We start from the raw sequence: 27035 nt of genomic DNA on the forward strand, positions 1-27035 counted from the left end.
GGTAATTTAATAAATAGTTTATATGAAATAACCACATGGTAAAGTCTATTTTTGTATACTCTTGTGAATTAAATACTCAACAAATGAGAAGTACTGAGTATTTTTTCTCATTTAATTAACTGCAAAATGAAGAAAACAGTTTCAAGTGAAATTATAGATAAATAAATAAATAAATATTTCCAGCTATACACTGACTATGTTTACATGCATGCACACAAATACAGAGTAATCAGATCAAGACGATAGTTTGATTTAACTGAGTTTGATCAGATTTTCTGAGAAATTTGAGTTGGTATGTGCTTGTTATCAATTTAGACGACGTGACTGCGTGTCACGATATCTCGATATATGATTTCATTATGATACGACTCCACTGAAAGATGATGCATTATCATACTGAATTATCACCCAGTTATTGTTGTGCATTTCTATATATTACATTTCCAGTAAATACTAAAAATGTACTATCTTCATTTTACATTCACTGATGCTGTTACAGTTATAGTACAGTTTATTGTTGAAATATAAAATATAAGACATGATATAGCTGATATATATAGTTATTTATTTGTTGTCCCTCTCAAATATTCAGCCTCAAAAATCGTGCTCAATGTTCGAGCTCTTACGACTTTGTATCACCCACTTCTACACTGCAGGCCACTAAACTGTGTTACTGGAGCAGCTGAGATTTACAGATGTTTAACTTTGACCTCCACAGATTCATCAGAAACTATTTGCTGCTGCTGAATGACCAAAAGCCACTGGAAGAAGTTAAACTCCACATGAAGCTCTTTCAGTATTGTGAATTTTTGTATTATTGAAACCTGTGTTATTTATTTATCCGGTGCTCTTCACATTCAGACAGTTCTGGACATGCGGAGTTACTGAAGTAAACTCTTCTCACAGTAACAGTCCTCTGGGCAGCTGTGAGTTCGATGTCTTCTTGGTCAAGGGCATTTTCAACAGTAGTGGCTGAGAGAGGCCAGAGTGTCACTTTCCCCACCCACATCTTCCCATTTCGTCCTGAGATTTAAACTTTTTTCTTTTCTTTTTAAACCTTCAGGCTATGGCCACTTGGTTGAGGAACGGGGTCAGCCGGGTCGTTTTAAACATACATATTCTGAAGTACATGTCGTTCTTGTAAAGAAACTAAGGAAGAAGCTGGAGTTAGTGATATAATACTACCTTTTTATTCACCTTGCTGTTTATGAATTTAGCTGCTCTTGTACTATTTTCTGCTTTTGATGATTTTTAATGTCGTTTTGTGTCACTCTTTATGTATTTTCCCTTTGTCTTTCTGGGCGACATGTTTTCACACAAATCCCTTGAGGTTTTCTTTGTCTCACTACACAGACTTGAGTTTCTTTTCTACCCTCTCCTCCTGTTTTTCTTCTCTTTTGTGCAAATAAATTAAACCTAATAGCTGCAATACCATTAGGAATATCTCGCGCCTGTGTTCAACCCTGCAAACATGCATGTAGAAAAAAAGAAAATAAAAAGAGGAGGCAAACCGAGTGGAGCTGATGCTTACAGGTACCTGACTGGAGAGGCTGAAGTTGGTGGCGGGGCTGCGTTTCTTGCTGGCGGTGGTGCCGGCGCTGTTGGCGCTGCTGGCTGAGTTCTTCCGTTTCCTCCTCTTCGTGGTTGTCTGTCGGGCGGGCTCAGCTTTGGCCCGACCTGTAAGGAGAAACACAGGCAATGCCAAGAACATAATGCATACATACAGAGACAAGGTGTAGGAGAGTGTGCTGTGTGGAGTACAGCTGCAACGATTTATTGATTAGTTGTCAACTATTTAATTAATCGCTACTTGGGCACCAATAGTAGGGCTGCAATTTATGATTATTTGTATTATCAGTTAATCTATTACTTTTTCAACTGACTAAGTCTATAAAAGATAGAAAATACTAAAACATGCCCAAATTCCAAGAGCCTAAGGTGATGTCTTCACGTCTTATTTTGTTCGAAAACCAAAAGATATTTAATTTACAATCATATATAACAGAAAAGCAGTGAATCTTAAAATGTGAGAAGTTGGAACCAGTTAACCACTTAAACGATTGATCTAGAGCTGCAACGATTAATCGATTAGTTGTCAACTATTAAATGACTCGCCAACTATTTTGGATAATCGATTAATCAGTTTGAGTAATATTTTTTCAAGAAAAACAAAGTCAAAATTCTCCAACAGGCAACAACAGCTGTCAGTGTGTCAGTGTGCTGACTTGACTATGACTTACCCCAAACTGCATGTGATTATCATAAAGTGGGCATGTATGTAAAGGGGAGACTCGTGGGTACACATAGAACCCATTTTCATTTACATATCTTGAGGTCAGAGGTCAAGGGACCCCTTTGAAAATGGCCATGACAGTTTTTCCTCGCCAAAATTTAGCGTAACTTTGGAGCGTTATTTAACCTCGTTGACAATCTAGTATGAAAAAAAGAAATTAATAGCGTTAAAACGAATTTGCGTTATTATCGCGTTAACTTTGACAGCCCTAATCGACATATTAATCAACAATGAAAATAACCGTTAGTTGCAGCCCTATTGTAGACTGAGTGTGTTTTAGGTCATACAGTAGAGAGGCTCGGACAGACAGCATTACATGCGGAGACACAAAGGCGTGCACAAAATTGTGCAAAATGCTTGTATACATGCATGCATGCACCCACACACAAAGACATGTAACAGCGACTCGTCTACATTGTTCCATGCTTTGTTTTCTTCAGAGGTGAAACCACACGAGTGTCGACATCTCCCAAGACATGCACTAGTAAGAAAGAACCTTTCTTTCATTTGCATAAATGCTCGACAATGGACCCCGATGCTTAACGTAATGTAAATTTGTTAATGATGCACCGATTGCGATGTTCCTCAATAGCATGAGCCAGATTAAAACCGCTCTGCTGAGGCAGAAAGCACATTCCTGTTTGTCTTACTGAACAGGTAATTATACTATAGATTTGATTTGCTGAGCATGCTTGTGTTTGAGAATAATGTTTCCTGCATGCGTTAATCTGGCATATGCAACCTGTATTTGTTATATTACAGGAATTAGTGTTATTTTCAAACATGCAGATGACACAATAATGTATTGCAACTGAAATGCTGCTTTCTTATAAGACTACGCAGACAGTGTAAGAGGGAAGATACCTTTTTTGTGATTTGTGGGAAATATTTCCGTTTTGAAGTTCTGTGGGTGTCCAGCTGAAAACCGGAGCCAAAATTATTTTATTCAGGTGATTGAATGATCTCTTAAACATTTTAAGACAGAATGAGACCAGAGATGATAACAGAGAAAAGCGAGAAAAAGAGTTGAACTTTCAATGCCATGCAGATGCTACTTTACACCACTGGGAAATTTAGATGAATGTTTTTCCAATTATGAGTTACACATAATTCCTGAAGGTGCAATTAAATCACAAGTAAAATCATTATTATCAAAAACATATAAAGCACAGACAGGTTAACTAGAGATCTAGGTGTTTCTAGTATTTGCAAAATAATCTACGGTGCATAATTTATGAATACATGATTTAGCAAATTCTGCCAACATTTGTTAGAAAATCATTCCTTTTAATCTCGAGGGAGACAAGAAAACACGGCTGTGATCTTCAAACAGATGTCTGAAAATGAAATACATCTTTTTTTCGAGGTTCTTACTAATCACACCGAGGGAGATGCTTTCATATTCAGTTACAACAACCAGCGTCTCGTTGATACAAACAAAACTGAAACTATAAATCAGAGGCAAAACAATAAGGGGAATTTTTATCGGTATCTTTTCTCTTTTGATTCCTGACTTTGACAGACGTGTGTGCAAAAAAAGTGGGCCTATTGTCAGAGACAATCATTTCTGTTATCCGACTGGTTTCCTTTCGATGCTGAACCGGTGACGCACTAAAATCACTTCCATTTCCACCAAAAGGACTTATCAGAGCATAAATGCGCCTGTGGCTTCCTTCCTGGCGAAATCCCATCCAGTTTCCAAGCTGGAGAAGAATTGCAGGAAAGGGGAAATAACAGCCCACCAATAAGGGAAAACCGCAATTACAGCTAAACTGCAAAGTTCAGACAAACTTCTTGTGAAAATATAGACAGATGGCATTAAAATGACCCTGAAAAATACACGGAGGAGGCCCGAGCATTAGACTTACTATATTTAATATTTAAAAAGTTACCACTTATAGATAAAAAAAAAACAGCAAACCAACCAACCAATTAAAATGATAAAACTGCATATTATATCAAAATACATTACACATTAAAGGGATAGTTCGGATTGTTTAAAGTGGAGGTACTACTCCATCATCGTCAGTGTATTACCTACAGTTTGAGGACACAGACAGGAGTACCTGCACAGGAGCAAAGCAATGTACTGCTGTGGACGGTGGCTGCAACAAAACATATTTTAGCCTCCTTAAAAAAGTAAGTTTAAGTGTACGCTAGTTTTAGAATATTTTCACTGCTTTACCTTGCAGTCAGACAGCCCTTTCCAACGGGGAACTGAAGCTGTTATCTATGCTCTCTTCAAAGCCACCAGACTCCATTGACAAAAACAGAAATTTTACATCGCAGAACATGGGAGTTGCTGGTCTACCGCTGCCTCGATCGGTTAGTTAGTATTGTGTGACTTCGGTGTTTTAAAGGGTTAGTTTGGATTGACTAAAGTCACACAATAACACAAACAACTAGTGTTGTAGTACTCAAGATCGGTTGGTCTTGGTCTTGAGACCGGTCTCAAGACCACTTATTGAAGGTCTTGGTCTCGTCTCGGAAATGGACGTATTTTTTACTCGGCCTTGTCTCAGTCTCAGACCGGTCAACTCCACAACTGCGTGGATAGCACTTAATTGCCTGTTTATTGTCAGATCAATTTGAGGAAAGCCTATATGGTTTGCATGTTCCACATTTTACCCTAAGTGTGTCATGCAGTGTGGGACTCGCACTGGTCCGGTCTTGGTCATTACTTGATCTCAACCCTTCAAAGTTTCGGTCTTGTCTCGGTCTTGATACACTCTGGTCTCGGTCATGACTTGGTCTTGGTTTAGGTGGTCTTTGTTTGTTTGCTCTGCAAGTTCCTCACAGCCAAAATGTGACGTAAGAGATTCATTCTTCAAACAGCACTTCTAAGCTACAAGTGTTGCAGATTGAAATAGACTCTCCAACAACACTGAAACAAACTAACCGATCGAGGCAGCGGTAGACCAGCAACTCCCGTGTTCTGGGAGGTAAAATCACTGTTTTTTTTCAATGAAGTCTGGTGACTTTGAAGAGAGCATAGATAGATATAGCGGCTTCAGTTCTCCGTCAGAAGGGGCTGTCTGACGGTGAGGTAAAAGCCGTGAAAATATTCTAAATATAGCATACACTTGAACAGATATTGATTTTAGGTGGGCCTTTCTTTTAGGTGACGTTTTGCTTCTGCCCCACGACCACAGCAGTACATTGCTTTGCTCCCGTGCTGTAACTCCTGTCTGCTTCTCCAAACTGGGAGTATGCCGACCGTCATCTACTGTAGGTAATACACTGACTATGGATAAGTACTTCATAAAACCTCACGTCAAAACACCCAAACTATCACTTTAAGCTGTTTCTAATAAATCCCACATATATGATATAAAACTGTATCACCTATATAGGATTTCATATCAAGCTCTCTTTCCATGGGCACAATTAACCATCAATATAAGAGCTTTTTTTCCTCCTCAGACTTTATATTCATAAAATGCTTTCCCTGTTTTTTTTTCTTCTGTTTTTTTTTTTTCTTCTTTTCTTTGAAGACCGTCGTCGACACTGGGGAGCTGCTGGCCGGGGAGCTGGATCTACAAGTCTGATTACACCCGGCACTCTTAATTAAAGTTACACAGGTCTGAGTCAAAGGCTTTTTGACTGGTGTTGGTTTTTAAAGACATCTCGTCACGCCTCGCTAAGCATTGCTGTAATTTGCAGCCACTCCGATGTGTCCAAAAAAACTCGGCTTACTCTTTCTCTCCAGCTTAAGACCGCACAGCCAATTTAAGTCTGGTACTTTTCAGAAACCGCCCTTAAAACATCAATCATAGAGAGCTGAGAGGCCCGTTAAGATTGGCGAGGTTGAGATTCAAGAGGCAGCCCTGAATTCTGATTAATTTCATATACCTGACAGGCAAAACATATTTAAGGGATTAAGACATATAATGGCAAATTTGGAAACATAAATGATGCAATAAAAACACAGTCTGAGAAAATATATTCCTATCCCTACAAAGTGAGTGACGGTACAGAATTAAAAGTTGTTTTTTTTTAAGGAAAGAAAGTCAGTTAAACCTCAGTAGGGGGAACATTTTAGAAAACGTAAATGATTTTCTGACGTCATTTGATGCCATTTTTGGGTAAGAACTCCATATTTCTGGTTCAGAGGAACAGGTTTATCCGGAGTTATCTGAAAATCTTTGCTGAGAGAAACCAGAAAAACTCTTCACACTCGTCCAGATTTGTAGGTTTTACAGATAAAACGCTGCATCTTTGAAGAGGCATATGGACAGTAAAGATATGTGTAGGTAGGTAGTTACCTGGTGGGGCTACCATTCTCTGCCATTTTTGGAATAGGCATGTCTTGAGACAGTCCCGGGGGCTGAGGTTGTAGGTCTTGTGCCTTGACATGAGCTCCTGCATGGGCTCCAGGATGACACACAACTGCTGACACAACGGGACAAACAACACGTCCAATTAAAACAGGTTTATTAAACGTTTGATGAGAGGACAGCGTCCTGTCCAGGTAAAGCAAAAGGTAAAGCAAAACAACGTCCATAAAAACACTGAGTTTGTTGCTCAATTAATCACCCCCAGACTGACTTTGAGTGATTAATAGTGCAGTAAATCTACCTTTTATAGACACTATTAATAAAGTACCGTAAAAAAAAAAAGGTTTATTGTCAAGAAGAGCGTTAGAGAGATAGAGAGAGAAAGATGGGTGATACATTTTAATACGAGCAGCCTTTGCTGAGCGGTTTTACAACATGTGTATGACACATTCATGCGTCAATACACACACACACTTTGAAAACAGTCCCTTGTTCCCACACTGAAGTCCAACAATATTCTCTAGTTAAAAGACAATATTCTGGAGAAAACTGTAAATCTCTGGTGATCAACAGTGAGAGGAACCAGGGGTCAGCCTGTCATCTTAAATACATCAGGCTTTGCTTGTCCAGATAACATCTGGATAACATTACTGGTCAGCCCCCTCTCCCTTCTTTAATAGCAGCACCCATCCAAATGCTTGTTGGTGCAGTCAGTGTTTGGACGGTTACAGTGCTGTCTTATTGCTGGACCAATCACAGAGTTATCCTCCAAGCAACCATGTCCATCTTTTTCTTCTAACTGGATAAAACTGTTTTCTTTTTCTTCCTGACTTTCGAACATTTGACCATTATACCCACCTCTCCCAGCTTCTGACACCCGCAACAGCTTTTGTTTTTTTAAATTATCAGCACTTAAAAACTATGGTATTTTAATGAGCACTCTGTGTCATATTCATATTGCCATATTGTTTGGCTGACATAATGTTGTAAGGACCCGAGTCTTGGAACCAATCAACTATCGGTCTTATGATGGATAAGCCTCTGGGGGCAAAGGGGCTATATTTTCGGGGTTCCGGTGTAGCCAGCGGATATCCGGGCCAAGACTTCCTTTTCCACGCACTGCTCATTGTTTACAGTCTGATTAGCAACTTGAGATGCGAGACTGGAGTTGAAAAATTACATCTACAACCGGATTGTTTCACAAGCAGCCAGTTTGCAAGCTAATTTTAAAACCAATAAAAAGCTAAATCATTGTCAGACGATAGCCGGGAGGTAACCAAGATTGCATTTCGGCCAATGCCTTCCGCCTCTTTTGCTCTCCACACAGACTGATTACCTATGATTGGTCAATACTACTCAGACAACAAACAGAAACAGTTCCAATACCAAAGTCTTGTCCCGATGTAGAATCTGTTTATAGAGATTATAAATAAGGACCCCATACTGCACTTTTTCCCCAATATACTGTATGTAGCAATACTTTATTATTAGAGCTGATAGAAGCTTACTGCAGATATATCGGTATCATTTAGAAACACAAACGAGAACTGACAAGTTGATTTTTCAACTATAAAATGTCCTGTTCAGGTTGTATTTAGGTCACAATTCATTAAAAAACAAATCTAAGGAATCTGTATCAAGATTGTAAAAAAAAAAAAATATTGGCCGATATATTGTTATCAGATATTTTTAACTCAAAAATATCTATCAGTGTCAGCCTCAAAAATTGTTGTGTTGTGTTTGGTGTGTATGTTTTCTGATCTGATGCCCCTATTGTTAGGACAACTTTATTTGTCTGTGCCTGCTGTTGCTACAAAAAACATTTTTAATCTGCCATTGCTATGCTTGAGGTTTGGTTAAGTTTAAGCACAAAAAGGACTTGCGGTCATGGTTAAAAGAAACCAATACTGAAGAGAAATCAACAGCAGTCTCCCATGTCAAAGACCAAGAAGAACATATTAGAAATAGTAGATGTCATTAATCTGATGCAACAGAGGTTTTGGCCACTGACTCAAACCCTACATAGCTGCGGTATGGCTGACCGGGAAAGCAGTTGATGAAGTCGCTGTTAGTGTTTCCCGATCAGAGTGATGTAAGGTCAAAAATTACTGGAGTGAAAGTAGGCGTGGGTTTACTAACTAACTCAAGGGCACTTTGACAGTCGTTACTGAGAGAAAGGAGACTGTTAATCATTCACTGCATGCTCAGATGATCTCCTCTGACCTTCCGCATCCCACCACCCCTACAGTACATTTCTGATGTCAATTCTAATCAACATGCTCATCCTGTCTTCAGCCGTACTGTACAGCAACTTGGAGTAAAAAGAAAAAGACAAGGGCAGGTATCATGTATATGTATCTATCTATGACCTACTACTGTGTGTTAAGCAGGTGTGGAGGCTTTTATACAAATCACCTCAGAACACCAGGGATCCTTTAGCATGATGGATGTTTACCAGTCCGGGGTTTCAAACCAGTCATTCTAACAACCGTATCTGCTAACGCCAAATTACCCTACATAAACATAGTAATGTCGGTTCCATGTGTAAGGACGGCAGTGTTTTGATGCCATGCAGCTCGAGGTAAAGTGAACATCCCTGTAGCAGACTAATCCCATGTTCTCCTCTGATAGTTCCCTCCTGACACAGTAATATCCCTCCACAGCTCAGCCAACAAGCCCTGGCTCTCAGCCTGAAAACAAGGGCTATTTTCAGGCTGAATAGTAGGAAGCCAGCAGCTCCAATACATGGAAAGGCTTAAATACTCCAAATGAAAAAAAAAATAGAGAGAGAGAGAGAGAGAGAGAAAGGCCGGTTGTAACCTCTTTATCCAGGAAACAGTCCGTCCCCTTTAGAAGGACTGATAAACGCTGGGAAAGGTCTTTTCCAGAGACACATTATGTGAGGAAAGGGTGTATTTTATTTTGACATCCTTGGATAACAGTAGGGGAAAATATCATTTGCAAAGTGTGTGATATGATGAATAACAGTGGCTGCCCAGCAGGTGTTTCCCAATCTGGGGATCGGAACCCCCAAAAGTAACCTTGCACGGCAGCTGGATTCTCACGACATCACGTGAGAAGCGTGATATCAAATGTCACACGAAAATCCATCTTATCAGGGTTCAAGTAATGCATTTGTGTCCGGCTCACCAGACAACGGACCAATCGGCGTCCTGTGAGGAGCTACTGGCAGCTACGGGCGTGGCTTATGTTTGTGTGATACCCGGTGAGAGCATAGCGTGAGACGACACAGAGAGGCGAGTGTTAACGTAAATGCTGCAATGATAGCATCAGTTATATCAGAACTGGAGAGTATTTCTTCATTGAAAGAAGAGTAAAGAACGGCACTGAAGGCGATGATTTTAGGCTGCAGTTAGTTTCCCTTTCGTTAGTTTGATTGACAGACGGTTCATCCAATCACCTGCCAAGTATTGTTTGAAAGTACTTGCCCTTTTCCAAACAGTTTCCAATGACGGCTTCTCAGATGGTTCTGCGTAACAAACCATCTGACAGGGTCAGGTTACCCAGAAAGGGGTCGTAAGATGAATCTAAATGTATTGTGAAGTAAAAAAAAATATGTTTGTTTGTCAGACTTTTCTGTAATCTTTGCTTTGTTCTTGTGAAATATTGTAGTATGGCCTTAAAATAGTATCCAAGTGAGTTTGCCATGTTATGATTTGAGCATATTTGTTTATGCTAAATGCAGTACCTGTGAGGGTTTCTGGACAATAGCTATCATTATTTTGTGTTGTTAATTGATTTCCAATAATAAATATATACATAAATTTGCATAAAGCAAGCCTGTTTGTCCACTCCCATGTTGATAAGAGTATTAAATACTCTCTTTAAGGTACATTTCAAACAGATAAAAAAGTGTGATTAATTGCCGATTAATCACTATTAACTATTTTAATCGATTGACAGCCCTAGAAATATTGTTATATTAGGTTACCTCAAAAGGGGTCGCAAGATGAATCTGAAGGTATTGTGAGAGTAAAAAAACATATTTGTTTGTCAGACTTTTCTGTAATCTTTATTTTATTTGTGAAACATTGTTAAGTTTTATCTCTTCAGGTCTTAAAAATAGTATCCAGGTGAAACAGTCTATTAATCATTGAGGGGCTGAAGGGTCACAAAAAGACAAAAAAGGTGGGGAACCACTGTTTTACAGGATACAATGACATCTAAATTAAACACTGAGTCTGTAACTAAGCCTTCAGTTCTTACATCTGTCTTCTAACGTCGGCAATCTTTGTAAACACATGCTTAAAATGCAATTTCAATAAACTAAATACAATTGCTTTTAAACTACTCGTGAAATAATCTATGTAGTTTATGGTGTTTTCATTACTACTGGAATGAAAGCGAACCTCAGACGAAGGTTAAATCCCTCGTTAAGATGAATGTTTCCCGTAGCATTTTAAATAAAACCACATTGTGTTCCTGGAAAGTTCCTAATTTAGCTGACGCGCGAGGATTTATGTGAAATATTTCAGGTTTAGACCACTGAGGCAATGCGAGTCATTTCCACAAACTAACCATTCTTCAAAAAGCAAAGCTGGGTCTATTTAGACACAAACAACCATAAAACGCATGTTGTCAGCAAACAGAAAACGAGGCATGATCCCCGTTTCATTGTTTCGTTTGCTGAGCGCTGACCATCTGAATCGAGAAAAATAAAGAATCCACAGAAGCCAAATCTTTTAGTGTGTAATTACAGATACTTGAATTATGTGTTTTCTCTTTCAGCCGCATTACAGTTGCTTTCTGTATAGGAAATCATTGTTATAGGAAAACAAAAACAGCCACCCTGCTCCCCTCTCCCTCTCTGTGTCTTTCTTCACTCAGTTATTATAAGCAGCGGAGGTGCCGTTCCCTGATTCGCGCGCCATTTCACAATTATGAGTCTCAACAGGGAGCGTTCATTAATGTTATGCTAATTTTCTGTATCCAATTAATTCTTCTCTCTCCCCATCTCTCTCCCGCTCGCTCTTGTTCTCCCATTTGGAAATCGTAGCTGTCAGTCAACTGTGGCGTCGAGAAACACAAACAAAACCCTGTGAAATAATCACTAATGTATTCAGCCGGCTTATACTTCCTATTTCCCTAAATTATAATGCTGCGGTCAGGTAGAAAAACACGTATAGGCGGAGAGTAAAGAAGAAATAAGTGCTTATATTTTTGTTTTGATGCCATGCACTTTTGAAATTATACACTCGGGTTTCAAACGCCCGAGAGTCATAAAACGTGTTCAGCACATAAACAAAAGCATAAGCTTTCAATTCCAGTAAGACAGAGAGAAATAGTTGCATTTACAGTCATGATATGACCTTAAATAAACTAAAGAGTTAATATGAGAATGTAGAAAAAAGCATCTCTTATTCAAACTTGAATATTCAAACACTGAATATACCTGTAAATTCAACATTTGAAATAAAATATTACAGATTTATTGCAGAGCAGGTGATGTAATCATGCCACGACCATATTTAATATGACAAAACATGAATAATCTACATAATAAAGAACACATTTATGCTGTCTAGACACATAAGTATGAGAGAGTTACTTGGAAAGCATGAGCAACATGAATTACTTCATTTAAAGATGGACAAGAATTGTTCCTCGGAGTGCATTAAAGTGTGAGGAGATGAGAACAAAAACAAAAGCAGAATGACAGTCATAGAAATTGTCAGACACATACACACACACGCAGATAGTCCTTACCCTGAGGTAGTTGAGGGTGAAGTTGGTCAAACCCATGCGAGTGATGTTTTTGGACAGTTGTTCCAGCACCTGAGGGTCTTGTGCCTGAAGCCAGCAGCGGAGAAAAAAAGTACAAATATAAGCTATATATTCTGCACATCTTTATTTTGTTATGTTTGTATTCAACTGACTACGAATAAACTAATTATCTACAGGCAATTAGGCTAATTGGCATTCATCAGATAAATGCACATTCGACACATTCACACCCTCGAGTCATAAATGCAACTACTTAACATTGTTATCGCGGTTGTGCCGTGAAGCTGAATGGAAGTATTTCAGGCCTTCATTTCACACTGTTGTCAAACTGTGAGGCTAATTAATCAATATCATTTTGTCATTCCATTTAAATTTCCACACATTTTCAATTTCGTATCTTTTCTGGATTTGATGAAGTTGCTCAGCGTATATATGTATGTATGTATGTATGTATGTATGTATGTAGGGTCTGGGCAGCACGGAAAATTTGTTTGATTATGTGAAGTTGCTGGGCAAAAATCTGCACCCATCCATTTGTTTCTATTGTGCTTTATTGTTTTTGTGAAGCTGCTCGATCCTGTTGACAGTTGCATCATTCGTATAAAACTATGGCTGTCAAAGTAAACATGACAATAACGCAAAAATAATTAACGCATTCGATATTTCGGAGGTCGTAGCGGGCTCAGTTTTAAAGCTAGAGTGCAGATAGCAGCATCACATGAAACTAGAAAGCCTAAAGAATCAAATTGGTATCAACCATGTCATACCAGCTTGTTGCGAAGGAGGCTAAATAACGCTCCAAAATTAAGCTAAATTTTGGCAAGGAAAAACTGGCATGGCCATTTTCAAAGGGTTCCCTTGACCTTTGACCTTTGACCCCAAGATATGTTAATGAAAATGGGTTCTATGGGTACCCACGAGTCTTCCCTTTACTGACATGCCCACTTTATGATAATCACATGCAGTTTGGGGCAAGTCATAGTCAAGTCAGCACACTGACACACTGACAGCTGTTGTTGCCTGTTGGACTTGAGTTAAGCCATGTTATGATTTGAGCATATTTTTCATGCTAAATGCAGTACCTGTGAGGGTTTCTGGACAATATTTGTCATTGTTTTGTGTTGTTAATTGATTTCAAATAATACATATATACATACATTTGCACAAAGCAGCATATTTGTCCACTCCCATGTTGATAAGAGGATTAAATACTTGACAAATCTCCCTTTAAGGTACATTTTGAACAGATAAAAAAATGTGCGATTAATTTGCAATTCATCAAGATGAACTAAGGACAATCATGTGATTAATCTTGATTAAATATTTTAATCGATTGACAGCCCTACATAAAACATTAAGAACTGACCACCATCTTCAAATAAAAAAAATCAGCACTGCATAAATTAACTGATTGTAAAATAGAAAACTCCTGGATTATGCAGCATGTGTAGGAGTAAAGAATGCATCTTAAATAAGAACAAAGCCAAGATAGCAATTATAGGAGGACTATTCACCGAGCTTGTTTGCCACTCCAACAATAAGCAGTCAAATCATAAGAAGCAGTAGGTATTGACAGAGCAAAACATAGCCCAGGCTGAGGAGAAGCACACTCGCATTCACCGCCTCATGAAAAATGCATAATTCTATCTCCAGTCGCATCTCTGTGTGGAGAAAGTCAAGAGGGAAGCGAAAGAGTTCTTCTGTACCGTCAGCAGACCGAGATGAGTGACGGGAGGATTGAATTAGTGTGCATTATTTGGCCGACGGCGGATCAGAATCTGAATTACTTTACTCATCAAGTAGAATTAGTGTAAATGCACTGTACAGGAAATCTGTCTCGACAGCACTGGTGCAGCCACGTATCAACAGCAATGTGTGACGGGTAGAACGCCGGCACATATGGTGCAGGGACGACACAGACACTCAGTTCAAGACGACAAAGACACACAAACAACTGAGTACACACTCAGAGTTTAAGATGCATGTTAACAAATAAGATGTTTAAACAGTGAAGGAGCTCCACAGTACATTAAAACTAATGTTAGAGAAGTCTGGATGCTGCTCAGCAGTGGTGCAATGTCACTAAATAAGTATAATTTGAGGTACTTTTTTATACCATGAGGTACGATTTTACGATACTACTTCTACATGTCAGAGGGAAATATTGCTCTCTTTACATACAAAAAACATGATCAATTTATAAAATATGACCCATTGTTAGGAATTAAAGTACCTAACTTTATATAATGTAGTTAAAATTAGCTTTGACCCAGTAAAATGCTGCTTCTACATTAATGAAATATAATAATAATCAAATAATATAATATATAACAATCACAGGGGCCGATTTTCAGCATACGAAATACTTACTTTTGATACTTTGAGTACATTTTCCTGATAATAATATTATATATAATACTGTTGTTTATGTTTATGTTTATTTTATTTAGAAAGAGGCAATGCACATTAATTAACATGAGCCATTATGCAAATGTGACAGATTTAGCCATACAGGCTAATTTTTAGTTGCAGTCACTGGCAAGTTGATGGCATTCAAGAAAACATACATTAGCACATTAGCACATTTGAAAGCACATAAGCACATAATTATATTGTATTGCTGACTACTTCTTACTATTCACTATCCATTTAGATAGTTTATTCTATATATAGTGCACATACTGTTTATGTTAATGCCTCTTTGTAGACTGTATGTTGTATTACTGCTGCCATTAATGTGTTTAACAGCTGTTGTATCTTTGCCATGCTGCATTATTTGTAATTAATTTGAATTAATCTATATGGAACTGTAAGTTGTGTTATTGTTACTTTTACTTAGGTAAAGGATTTTTGGGATATTAAAGCTGAACCTGAACTTGAAACAAACATCAACGAAAGGTTTCAGAAGGGACTTAATGAAGGCAACGGTTTACTGCTGGCTGCCAACGATCACTATTAAAGCCATCGACACGACGAATGTAAGAATAAGTAAAACACTAAATGTCTTATTGAACAAAAAACAATCGACAATTTTGATTCTGACTTCAAAACAGGTGAGTTTCTGAAGTCAGCATCTAGTGGGCGCTAAAGGAACTGCAGAAACAAACACCTACTCCTCCCATCATATTATGTAGTAATTCCTTGGATACATTTCAAGTTAAAACAATAACACTATGTTATTCTAATGCTTATGTGCTTCTACTTAAAGTGCATTGTTTGATACTATTTCCATCACACCTCTAGCATCTATCATACTAATATCAAATACAGGCTGCTTCTTTATAAACTTCTGAAAAACTAAAATAAGAACAAACTTTATTTCTTTTCCAAACATTTCCTCTTGTTAAAAAAAAAGTGCAGCGGTAGCTCGGCTCTCATCAAAAAACTGGGCCCTGCTACATCTGTACTGGAATCTGCAGTTTCAACTTTCCTGTTCTGACTCCCATGTGTCCGTATCTGCTTTCATTAGTCCAGGCAACGATCAAAAGACTGAACTCACACACACTCGCACACAAATCACTGAAGATCTGGCCAGGACCCACAAAAACCCCACAATATCCCACTCTCCAGGAATTAGTGTGAATACCCTGAGGGGCCAATTTATTGGTGAGTGAAATTCATATGAAGATTTCGCCAAAAAAAAAGAAGCCGGCTACACGGACGAAGCTGCCTCTTACACACACCTTTAGTTCCATGGGGGTAAATGGAAAATACTTGGAATGAATCTGGTTTTATTCATAATTTAAATGAGAGGAGCTGCATGTATACTAACTGTATTGGATATCACTGCTAAAAACTATTGCTTTTTTTGGGGTAATATTTCTCACCAAAGCCCTTTTCAACAGGGAATACGTAACATTACTGGCTTCATCTATCTGTTAAAGTAATGTCTTTTGTCATCCAGACATTGGTGACTTTTATGTAAATGTTCCCTACGGCTCTTTTCAAACATGACAGGACATTTACGGAAATAGAGGAGGCGTCGTCACCGCTGCGAAACAGCTGTGAGTTGAGAAGTTTAATGATATGAATGGAGGAAGGTGTTTTCTGTTCTCTCACAGGCTGCATCACTGATGGATTTTATCTTTCCCTTGAAGCTTTAATTTATGACGATCTTCTAGTGAATCTCCTAATAAATGTTCTCATCAATTTCATCGTTTATTAGGTAGCGAACTCTGCTGACTGTTTTATAAAGTCTGACGTTCAGTTGGGAATTTCTATTTTCTCGCAAGCTGTAGATAAAGTGTTTTGATGGCTATTCTTTTAAGATGAAAGCTGAAAATACAAGGAATGAGACAGCTGGTCTAAGTATTGTGGTTGTACAGGATTTTGAGTCGGCTCCTTCAAACTGGTTCATAGTTTAGTAAATTGATTTAATTTCCTTTCAGCATGGGAGATGATATTTGGGTAAAATATTATAAAGATCCTAATCAAGTGAACAAGATGTACATTTAATTTCTCTTTGTGTATTTAACTCAGTGGGCAACCTCTAGATCTGAAAAGTGAAGCCAGTGCAGAAGTGTCTTAAACCTGCATTCTTTCTATTACCCAGCAGGGGGCGACTCCTCTGGTTGCAAAAAGAAGACTGATTGTATAGAAGTCTATGAGAAAATGAGTCTACTTCTCACTTGATTTATTACCTCAGTAAACATTGTAAACACGAGTTTATGATCTCAATCGCTAGTTTCAAGTCTTCTTCAATACAGCATGATGTTCATTTAGTAAATTATGGTCCCATTTAGAGTCAAATAGACCATAAAGCAGGGGATGCTTTAGGGTGTGGCTACCTTGTGATTGACAGGTTGCTAACAAGGCGTTGTCCGGTCTGGGAGTTGTCCACGTTCTTATATACAGTCTATGATGTAACTATGTGCTGCCATATCAGCATTAGCATTGGAGTTAGACTTATGCCGCATTAAGGTTTGTGTAATTGTTGGTATAGGTCCGACCTGGTAAGATAACTGTCATGACTTTAACACACAGTAAAAGTGTCTTGCCGCTTACGTAGACATCAGACCAACATGTGCACAGAGGTGTATGTCTGAAAGAGAGTTTTGTATATAAAAGTGCCACTATATATCACTGGGGCCAATGTGAATATACACTCAGTTGTCAGTTTATTAGGTACATCTAGCCTTAAGTAATGCTGTCTAATACAACAGTACTGCAATAAAACCGCCATGGTTATAATGTTCAGTTTTGTGGTGCTGTTGGATTGTATTGTGTGATATAGGGAGGTGTTCCTGTTATTTACAGTAGCCTAGCCTCACTGATAGAAACTGGGGTGGACAAAATAATAGAAACAGTCACCATGTCTTATTTGGCTTCCTTTATTTATAGAAAGATTGTATTATTTTTCCCTAGCGGTCGGGCTGTATGCATCAGTTAAAAATCATGTCGAAAAAAGAAGACCTTCTGCTACAGTAGCTCCGGCTTCACTCCACGGCTGCAGTGACTAAATGTGTGTTACACTTTTAGTCACTTAAGCAGATTATTCATTCGACCTTGTTTTTTTTTTTCTCTCTCCCTTTTCAGACAAGGGCCCTTTTTTTATCCTCAGTGGCCTTTGATGTCTGCAAATAAATTGGTTTGCAAAAAAACCCTCCAAACTGCTTTGTTGGCATTTAAATTTCATATGCTCATGAATAGCTTCTAAAAAGTGTCTTGGCAGAGTGCAGAGACCCCCTTTAGGATTGAAAAAGTGACACCTAAAAACTCTGGGAGGGGTTTGGTCGCGTGTTAATGATGTCACACTCACGTGCATGGCCAGGATGCTGCGGGGGATGAGCTCTCGGTACTGCCGGATGGTAAAGTGCCACGTCTTGATCCTCATCAGATCATCAAAGGCAAACTCCAGTATCAAACGACCCTCTGTACAAACCTGGACAAAGATCACATAGTTAGCGTTACTTTACATTTCTCCTCAGGCTCATATCTCTTCCAGTAATCTTTAACCGGCTGGCAGGCGGCCGTCAGCTGATTTGGACGCAGACAAAAAACAGAAATCAGTGTTTATTGGCCAGGCGTGATTTCTGATAAAAAACGCTGGAAGGGTTTCGTCTCCGTTTTGGAATTTGTTCAAGGACTTTGTAGAACGGAGCGAGCTATTATGCGCCCAATATTTACTCCGCTCGCTTCCCTCATTCAGAGCATCTGTCCTTGGGCCTCTCAACCATCCAGCTATTTCTAAAATGTGAAAATAAATGTAATCTGGAGAGGGGTGTGTTTACACCAGAGACAAAAGAACTTCAGGTCAGAGAGAGTTGCCAATTAGGAGGAGAGAGAGAGAGAGAGAGAGAGAGAGAGAGAGAGAGAGAGAGAGAGAGAGAGAGAGAGAGAGAGAGAGGAGAAAAAAAAACATTTTTTCGCCCCTTTAGCTGAATTCAGCGCTTGCCGGGGCCCTTGCGCTTCTCCCATATTTCGTTGCTGTGACAACCGCGGAGAGAGAGAGGAGAGAGACAGACAGAGGGAAGGGGGGAAAAAAAATCAGCTGATTAGTTGGCATGGCAACGGCAAAGATGTAATCCCACCAGACACACTCTAATCAATGCCCCCAGCGCAGATGGTCTCCTGAGGATCAGCAAGAAAGAGGCTAGCGGCCATATTGCACCCCCACCCCCCCCCCACCGCCCTCCTCCACACCCTCTTTCCCCACTTCCCACCCACCACCCACCTACCTACCCCTGCTGGTCACGTGCTCCACCGCTAACTCAAAAAAATAAGTATAAATAGAAGCTCGACTGCTTCAAAAAACCCTGAATGCAGAGCTGTAAAATGTGGATACTGTATAATGTTCTCACTCTTTGTGCAACAATGCATTTCCAGAGTTATTGAGATTACAATATAGAGAGAGTTTTGTTCCATAATGTGACACCTGCTATTAAAAATAAACTGATTAGAACAAATGAAGAACGACAACAACTTTTGAAAGACAGTAGCTGCACTTTTATTTTTTTACATGGCACCTGTCCAGAATGAACTAAACCACCTTGTTAGGGCTTCTATCCGGATATAGATAATTTCATTTCTCGATAACAATATATATATCATGATATAGCAAGTTTTCTGGTAATTAAATAAATAAATAGTCCATATCAAATAACCACATTGTAAAGTCTATTTTTGTGTGAATTAAATACTTGACAAATCAAAACTACAGAGTATTTTCTCATTTAATTAAGAACTTTAGTGCAAAATGAACATTTCAGTTTCAAATGAAATTATAGAGAAAAAATAAATAAATATTTACAGCTATAAACTAACTATGTTAACATGAATGCACACAAATAATCAGATAAAGACAATATTTTGATTTAACTGAGGAGTTTGATCAGATTTTTTGAAAAACGAGTTAGTATGTGCTTGTTACTATCAATTTAGACGACGTAATTGTGCATCACGATATCTCTATATATAATTTCATCACGATACGATTCCATTGAAAGACAATAAATTATCATATTGAATTATTGCTCTAAGCCACGTATACCTGTACCTTGTCCTTGATTACCTATCTCTATTACTGTTATCACTCTGGGAATAGTATAAGTAGCAGTAATATAGTGTACATTGCATCATATAACTTATATTACTACTTTATATTATTATTGTATGTTTATATCATATTATATGCTATTATATCTTCTCCGTTTCCAATATATATATATTGCATAATATTGTATCATTACATTATCATTGATGCTGATACCTATATTCACATCCTGGCTGCAAGACCACTGGATTTACACAGTTTACTTATATAGTCTAAGGTATTGTAATGTATATACTGTATATGGATTTTTAATATCATCGTTATTTTATTCATTTTATTCAAATCAGTTTTTTGTAATCTCTTGGCTCTTATCTGTGCTGCTGGAACATGTGACTTCTCCCCCAGGGGTGAATAAAGTCTTGCCTTTTTTTATACTGAATGAGGAACTTTGGGTTCTGATTTAATTTCTTCTTAAAATACATATATAGCATTTTGGAAATTAACACTTCCTTTTCACTGACTGACACAATTCGATGCTGGTTTTACGTGCAAACACATCTGGAATCTGCACAGTTGGGATAAAGGGCTTGTCTGAGCTAGATAAGTGTGGATTAGACTAAAGCAATGTTTGGAAATAATCCTTGGTGTTTAATGGACACTTAAAAAATGGCCTTTATCTTGTATTTTTATATTTAGTCTAATTCCAACAGCAGATTGTCCAACAGCTGACCTCAGTGTGAGAAGAGAGGATGCAACATGACTTGTAACACCCCCAAAATATAAAACAATACCTTCCCAAGAAGTCAAAGTGTGGGTGTACACCATCGCTGTACAGTGAGAACTTAAAACTTAAAAAAAGGTATATACATGAAATATGACCTCTGCATTTAATCCAACGCATTTTTAGGAACAGCGGGCTGCTGTAACGCGCCCAGGGAGCAATTTGGGGCTCTGTGTCTCACTCAAGGACAATTTGACATTTTGACAGGAGGACCAGGGGATCGAACCGCCAACCTTGCGGTTAAAGGACGACTCACTCTACCCACTGAGCTACAACCGCCAAAACAATTAATTTCCAAATTTGAGAAAGTTCGCTGAAGAAAAGCCTTAAAGCAACAGTGTATAGGATATGGCTGCATCTAGTGGTGAGGTTGCAGATTGCAATCAAATGAGACTTCTAGTGTGCTAAGCATGTAGGAGAACTACGGTGGCCGACGCAAAATTGTGAAAACGCGAATGGCCCTATCTAGAGCCAGTGTTTGTTTTGTCCGTTCTGGGCTGCTAAGAGGACCCACTCCGTATGTAGATATAAACACCTAAAGACGAAAACTTAATGATTGGTTAACAAAACGTTCTTTATTTTTGGTATAATATCTGTAAACTTTTTAGTGTTTTTCATTTTTTTTTTTTTTTATTAATTAATTTTTTTGTTTTGTTGTGTGTACTTTTATCCTTTTATTTTGTTTATTTATTTATTTCCTGTCTACCTTGGTTATATATCATGATGGTGGCTCACATCTTGGAAAATAAAGTTATATATATATATAAAGTCAATGATTTGTATTTGCAGGTGATTATACACTAAAAAGACATACTTATTAATATTCTATTTCATTTCTGCCAATAGATCCTCCTAAATGTTACACACTGTTCCTTTTAAACCACATTTATTTTGCAAAAGTACACTGAGAACTAAAACAACAAACAATATTTGTGTATTATAAACATACTGTATATGCATATTATTGAAGTTTTGCCTCCAAAGTTATCAACACTTAACCCCCGGGTTCTCAGCCCATGTTGAATTATAAGAGGAAATGCTATAATTAATCCACTCGTACTCAAATTGCTGTTGAAACTGTGACTTCAGTGTTTTTCCTTCCCTCCTTTGAAATGAAATGCATCATGGTCATTATGTGTGTGGATGAGTTTTCATGCCCTTTGGGAAACCTATTAAAAGACCAAATACTTAGGCATGTATGAGGAAATAAGTACTTCTTTACATCATTCCTGAAAGTGTACTGTTTTTGTAGATTTATGGTATTTAGCCACCAGCAGTGAAATGAGTTGAATTGTGTTTGCCAGTGAGCCGGTGTCCTCTGATGCTTTCAGGTGCTGTAGCCTACAGTGAAACAACGCTGCACTATTGATTTGTTTTTCCATAGTGCCAACTGTGTCTTTAGCATCGCCTCCACTATCGCTCTTATTTCTCCCCACAAGCTTTCTGCTTCACTGTAACTGATAAATAAATTGGCTAACCAGCTAAATCCAAACCAAAATAAGAATCACCTTAATTACCAAGTGGAATAGGAACTTGTCTTACTGGTGCAGAGACATTAACCACAAATGCAACCGAGGCAGCCCTTTTTCCACAGACTCCAGCATAGAGTCAATCATACAAAACTATTTATTTCTGAGAGAGCATTGGTTAAAATCTAATATTTCTCACAATGGCCGTAGCTAAATAGTGTTCCCTTATGAAAACTAAAAGGAAAGAAAAGCCCCCTGAATTAAAAAGTGGTCCATTAAATGGTACAGCCCCTCACAGAGAGTCCCCATTGATTTAAGAGCAGGGTCATAAATCTTCCACACAACGGGGCTGAGATCAGGGGATCTCCGGCTCAAAAGAGCAAGGAAAGAATAACAGCGACGTCCTGCTGCTGAGACACAATTCAATACTGTACCCAAACATGACAATCAATTAACAACAGAGGAGCTGAAGGTCATTAAATTGATTATTATGAGCACTCATGACTGCTTCTGGTGAATATAAATAGGATCAAAGTTGACTAAATATGCTCAATTACAGCGACAAGCTGCTGACAGGCTTTATAATACTGCACCTCAACACTCCACCTTCTGTATCAGGAAGATTATAGAGTTTAAGATTATAGCATATATTGTTATTTATGATTAATGCACATGGGGCTGGGCAATATATGGATATTATATTGATATTGTGATATGACAATAGATATCGTCTTAGATGTTTGGATATCGTTATACGGCATACGTGTTGTCTTTTACTTCTGATGATTATTTATCAAAAATCTCATTGTGTAAATATTTTGTAAAATCACTAATGGTCAACCCTACAGTATCGTTGCAATATTGATATTGAGGTATCTGGTAAAAAATATTGTGATATTTGATTTTCTCCATATCGCCCAGCCCTAAATGTACATATAATCAACGCTACTGTCAATATGTTAAGTTTAGAGCTCATAAGATTAGTCGATTAATCGATTGGTCACCAGAAATTTAATTGGAAACAATTTCTGTGAATCATTTAATTTGCTATTTAAGCAAAATTCACTGGTTTCAGCTTCTCTCATATGAACATTTTTCTTAGATTTCTATGATAGTTACCTGAATATCTTTGGGTTTTGGACTGTTGGTTGTGCTCAGGGAGTCTGTGTTTGCACTATTTTCTGACATTTTATTGTACAAACCAAACGATGGATCAATTAATCGATGATGAAAATGATCATAAGTTGCAGCCTTAAGGCCTTTACACACCGGGGGTGTGACGAATAAGCAACACAAAAATGCTAAATACTTGCCTGCGAATATTATGACTTTTATTGTGAAAGGTAAGAAGGGAAAGAGTGGATTTGGTCTGCGCTGCCTCTGTCAAAGGTTGAAATAAAGTTTGCCGTCCTGGTTTGGACTACGGAGCCTCCGTGTTGCTGTTTCATAAATATAGGCGCAACTCAACTGGTTCCGCACAACGTGATTGGTTGATGACTTTACTTGCAGTGCAAAATCTCAGAAAAATCGAAAAATTACCCTTTTTTGCCGCGTAATATATGTGCTCTGTGTGAAAACACTCGACAGTTCGTAAAAAATGAATGAAATGAATCACTTGTGTGTAAAGGCCTTTAACTGAGTTAAAGCAAATACATTAAGACGAGTGCGGCTGCAGGATGTTGTTGAACATGACAATCGACTTACAACTGTGAACTTAATTTAACAGCTCAAATGAAGTTAAATCAAAAAAAATTTTAGGATAAATATGGTGTCATTGTGTACAGCAGAATACATTTCAAACTTATGAATAGTATATGATTGGAGTTTCCCAGTGGCCCTATTAAGATGCTACAAACAGTAATTGTAGCATCACCGGTTTGATTGCAGCATTTGTTGAGAGCCCTCACCTCTCTCTCTCTCTCTCTCCCCCAGTGTTTTCTAAATATCCCTACTGTCTTCTGTCAATAAAGGTTAAAATGTCAAAACAAATCTAAAAGTAATAATAGTATATAATAGTATATAATCTAAAGCTAAAACTGTCAGACGTGAATATGCAAATTAAATCGGGTAAAAAAGTGGTGGACTCTTGCACACGGCCTGTCCAAACTGTACTGAAAAAGCAGCTGCATTATGGTCATGGACTTTCATTAGGAATAAAACAAACAATACAAACAAACAAATTCAGTAATTAATCTAAATGCAAAAACAATACATGCATAAAAAGATCAAAGCATGTCATAGTAAATAGAATGAAAACCTGAGATGACAAAAATAATAGGGATGTGTGTGACGACAACACAAAGTAACTTTAAAAAGACAAACAAATAAGGAAAGCAGAGGGGAGAGGGTTAATCACCTACTCAGTATAGGTTTATCATCATAACATAACGTATGGGTAATATGAAGCTTAAAGATTCAGGGGGTCATGTTCATTTGCAGTATTAAAAGGAATGTCAGCAGCTTGTTGCAATAGTTGAGCCTATCGTAGTTAACTCTAATCCTATCTATATTCACCAGAGGAAGTCTCGATGCCGTACATCTCATTATAATCAAATTAATAACCTTCACTGCTATTTTAAGTATTGATTCTATTGCTTCTATGATATTTACGTACCCTGAAATTAGGATTGACAAGTATTTTAAAAAGTATAATAACTGATAAAAGGTTGATTAACATGAATATAATTTAATATCTACAATCATAACAGAAGTAGAGTGACAATTCCTGAAAAACTACAATCCAAGCAAAGCTCAGAAAAACACACACAGCTGATAACACATCCACTCGTCAATTTCTCCACTCAGGGAATTAAATTCACTTGAGCTGAGATCACCGTGTCGCGAACTCGCCTTTTGCTCTTTGCTCGCCTCCCAGCGTGGAGGAACCCCCCAACTGGGCACCGGTAACAAGGGCCGTGCCCTCCGAGCTAACACACACTGGCCAGGAAAAGGCAAAGCCTGCTGGGTAGTGAATAGAGGTGCTGGGACCGCTGGGAGGTTGGGGGCTTTTGGTCAAATTGGCACCCCGTGTCACCTTGTCAACACCTCGCCGCCCTGCGAAACACGCGCACATTGTTCACCAGCACCCGGGTAGCAGCACCACCCACTCTAAGCTCCCTGTTAACTCTGCCAGTTCGTTAGTCTGCAGCATCTCGCCAGGTGAGCGACGGCGGGGAGAGAAAGAGAGGCACGAGACTGTGCTGAGCTCCTTTACTGCATCCCTTTTCAACCATTACATCAACTTGTCAAACTATCTTTTATATACTATATATTTATATATCATAGATATTACTTTTAGAATGATTTGTATTGAATGATTTGTTTTTCTTTCATCATAGTGCACCTTTTGTTTTATTTTTAGAAAAACAACTTGTACAAGCTGCTTTGTGCCTGAAGGATAATTCTGGTTTATTATAGCTTCAGCCTATTTTCAGTGTTTTGGACATTCATTTCTATTGGTGATGATCTGGGAACATGGTGATATCACTACAATTACAAGAAACACGAGCGAAGACAATCAGGCAAACTGTAAACAAGGTCACAGTTTAGCCACATTATCTACCAGTGGTTCCCAAAGGGGGGTTCACATTTACATGGATCACAATTCTATACTTATGTTTTCAAGTAAATCAAAACAGAGGAAATAAGAAATAAACACAATATTAAAAACCCTCTTAAATACGTGGTTATGCTGCAGCTCAGATTGGTGACATGACGGCTTGATGGTTGCCAACGCTAAATGTTTTCTGGAACATGGGTTTGCCAGATGCGCAGAGCAAGCGAAGGAAAGCTGGAAAGATGCTGATACATGTTGAATATGAAGGAGTGCTTTGTTTTGAAAGATTGGGGGTATAACCAAAAGTTTTCCTCATTGCACAGGAAAAATGTGAAAGCACAAATATGGCAAGAACGGCAGGAATGACAATGTTTCGGTAGTAGTTTTACTGTTCTGTTGATACGGACCTACAGATTGTGTCTGAAATAAAGTTGAACGGTTCGTTTTCTCCTCAAAACTAGCTTGGCTAAAAACAGTGTTAATTTCGTTAACTAAAAATATGACTAAATATATTTGTCAACAACCTTTTATTCAAGACGAGATGATGACGAGATGACACCATTAAACACTGTGACTATATCAACATGCAATATCGTTGACGAAAAAAGATGAAAGAGACGAAATTATCAGTCATGTCTCCTAAAAATGATGTTCCCATACAACTAAACTGCATTCTCAATTACATTTGTAAGGAAACGTATTTTGTCCTGGATTGCGTTTGTCTTTGACGTATTACAAATACGTTTGTAAGTCCGCGGACGGGCGCGGCGAGTGATGTAGTACAATGAGCGACGCACAGAGCATGTGACGTAGCATATTGACGACTTCCCCCAGGAGACCGCTGTCCGTGTCCCGTGTGAAACATTTTAAACCAAACCATGATGTTTTTTTACTAAACCTAACGATGTAGTTTTGTTGCGTTTTTTGTTTTGTTTGAATTTACAAAATGAACCACGTGTAGTGTACGTGTAGTTATGGTTTTCTTTGACTAAGATATGACTAAACTGCCAGGACTTTTAGTCAACTAAAACGTGACAGAAGAAAAAAGACGAGGCTAAAAACTAAACAACGACATTTGACAAGACCAACTAAAAAAAATAGCTGTCAAAATTAACACTTAGCTAAAAAAATAAAGGTCACATTACTGTATGGCTTACAATATGGGAAACTTGTCAGGTACCATCTTAGATAACATTTGTACTGTTTATATGTTTATCTTACTAACTAACTGTGTAGGATGTGTTGGTATTATGTCGGGCCGTCACCTGGACTCCTGCATCTGTACTACTGTATGTTTACACCAAGGATCACGATGGCAATTAGTCTTTATTGTTTTACCCTTGACCTTTATATTGTCGTGTATGATTTGACGTCCTTCTTCTCGACATGTCAAATAAAATAAAGTACGATCGTCTGACTGCT

At 38.2% G+C, this 27035-nt stretch overlaps 1 protein-coding gene across 5 annotated transcripts in view; it reads right to left on the bottom strand.

Moving 5' to 3' along the window:
- Window positions 1-27035, bottom strand: part of ldb2a (LIM domain binding 2a) — a 112662-nt gene that overhangs the window by 10100 nt on the left and 75527 nt on the right. The window contains exons 4-8 of one of the 5 annotated variants that reach the window (XM_074649141.1): window positions 18074-18196; window positions 12298-12381; window positions 6559-6682; window positions 3158-3211; window positions 1538-1677 (exon numbers count right to left, since the gene is read on the bottom strand). In XM_074649141.1, coding sequence (XP_074505242.1) covers window positions 1538-1677; window positions 3158-3211; window positions 6559-6682; window positions 12298-12381; window positions 18074-18196 — 525 coding nt within the window. Of the gene's footprint in view, window positions 1-1531; window positions 1678-3157; window positions 3212-6558; window positions 6686-12297; window positions 12382-18073; window positions 18197-27035 lie in introns of all 5 variants that reach the window. The other 4 variants (XM_074649139.1, XM_074649137.1, XM_074649138.1 and 1 more) reach the window with 4 other exon arrangements.

This window comes from Sebastes fasciatus, chromosome 10 (assembly GCF_043250625.1).
Source record: "Sebastes fasciatus isolate fSebFas1 chromosome 10, fSebFas1.pri, whole genome shotgun sequence".
Taxonomy (NCBI): Eukaryota; Metazoa; Chordata; class Actinopteri; order Perciformes; family Sebastidae; genus Sebastes; species Sebastes fasciatus.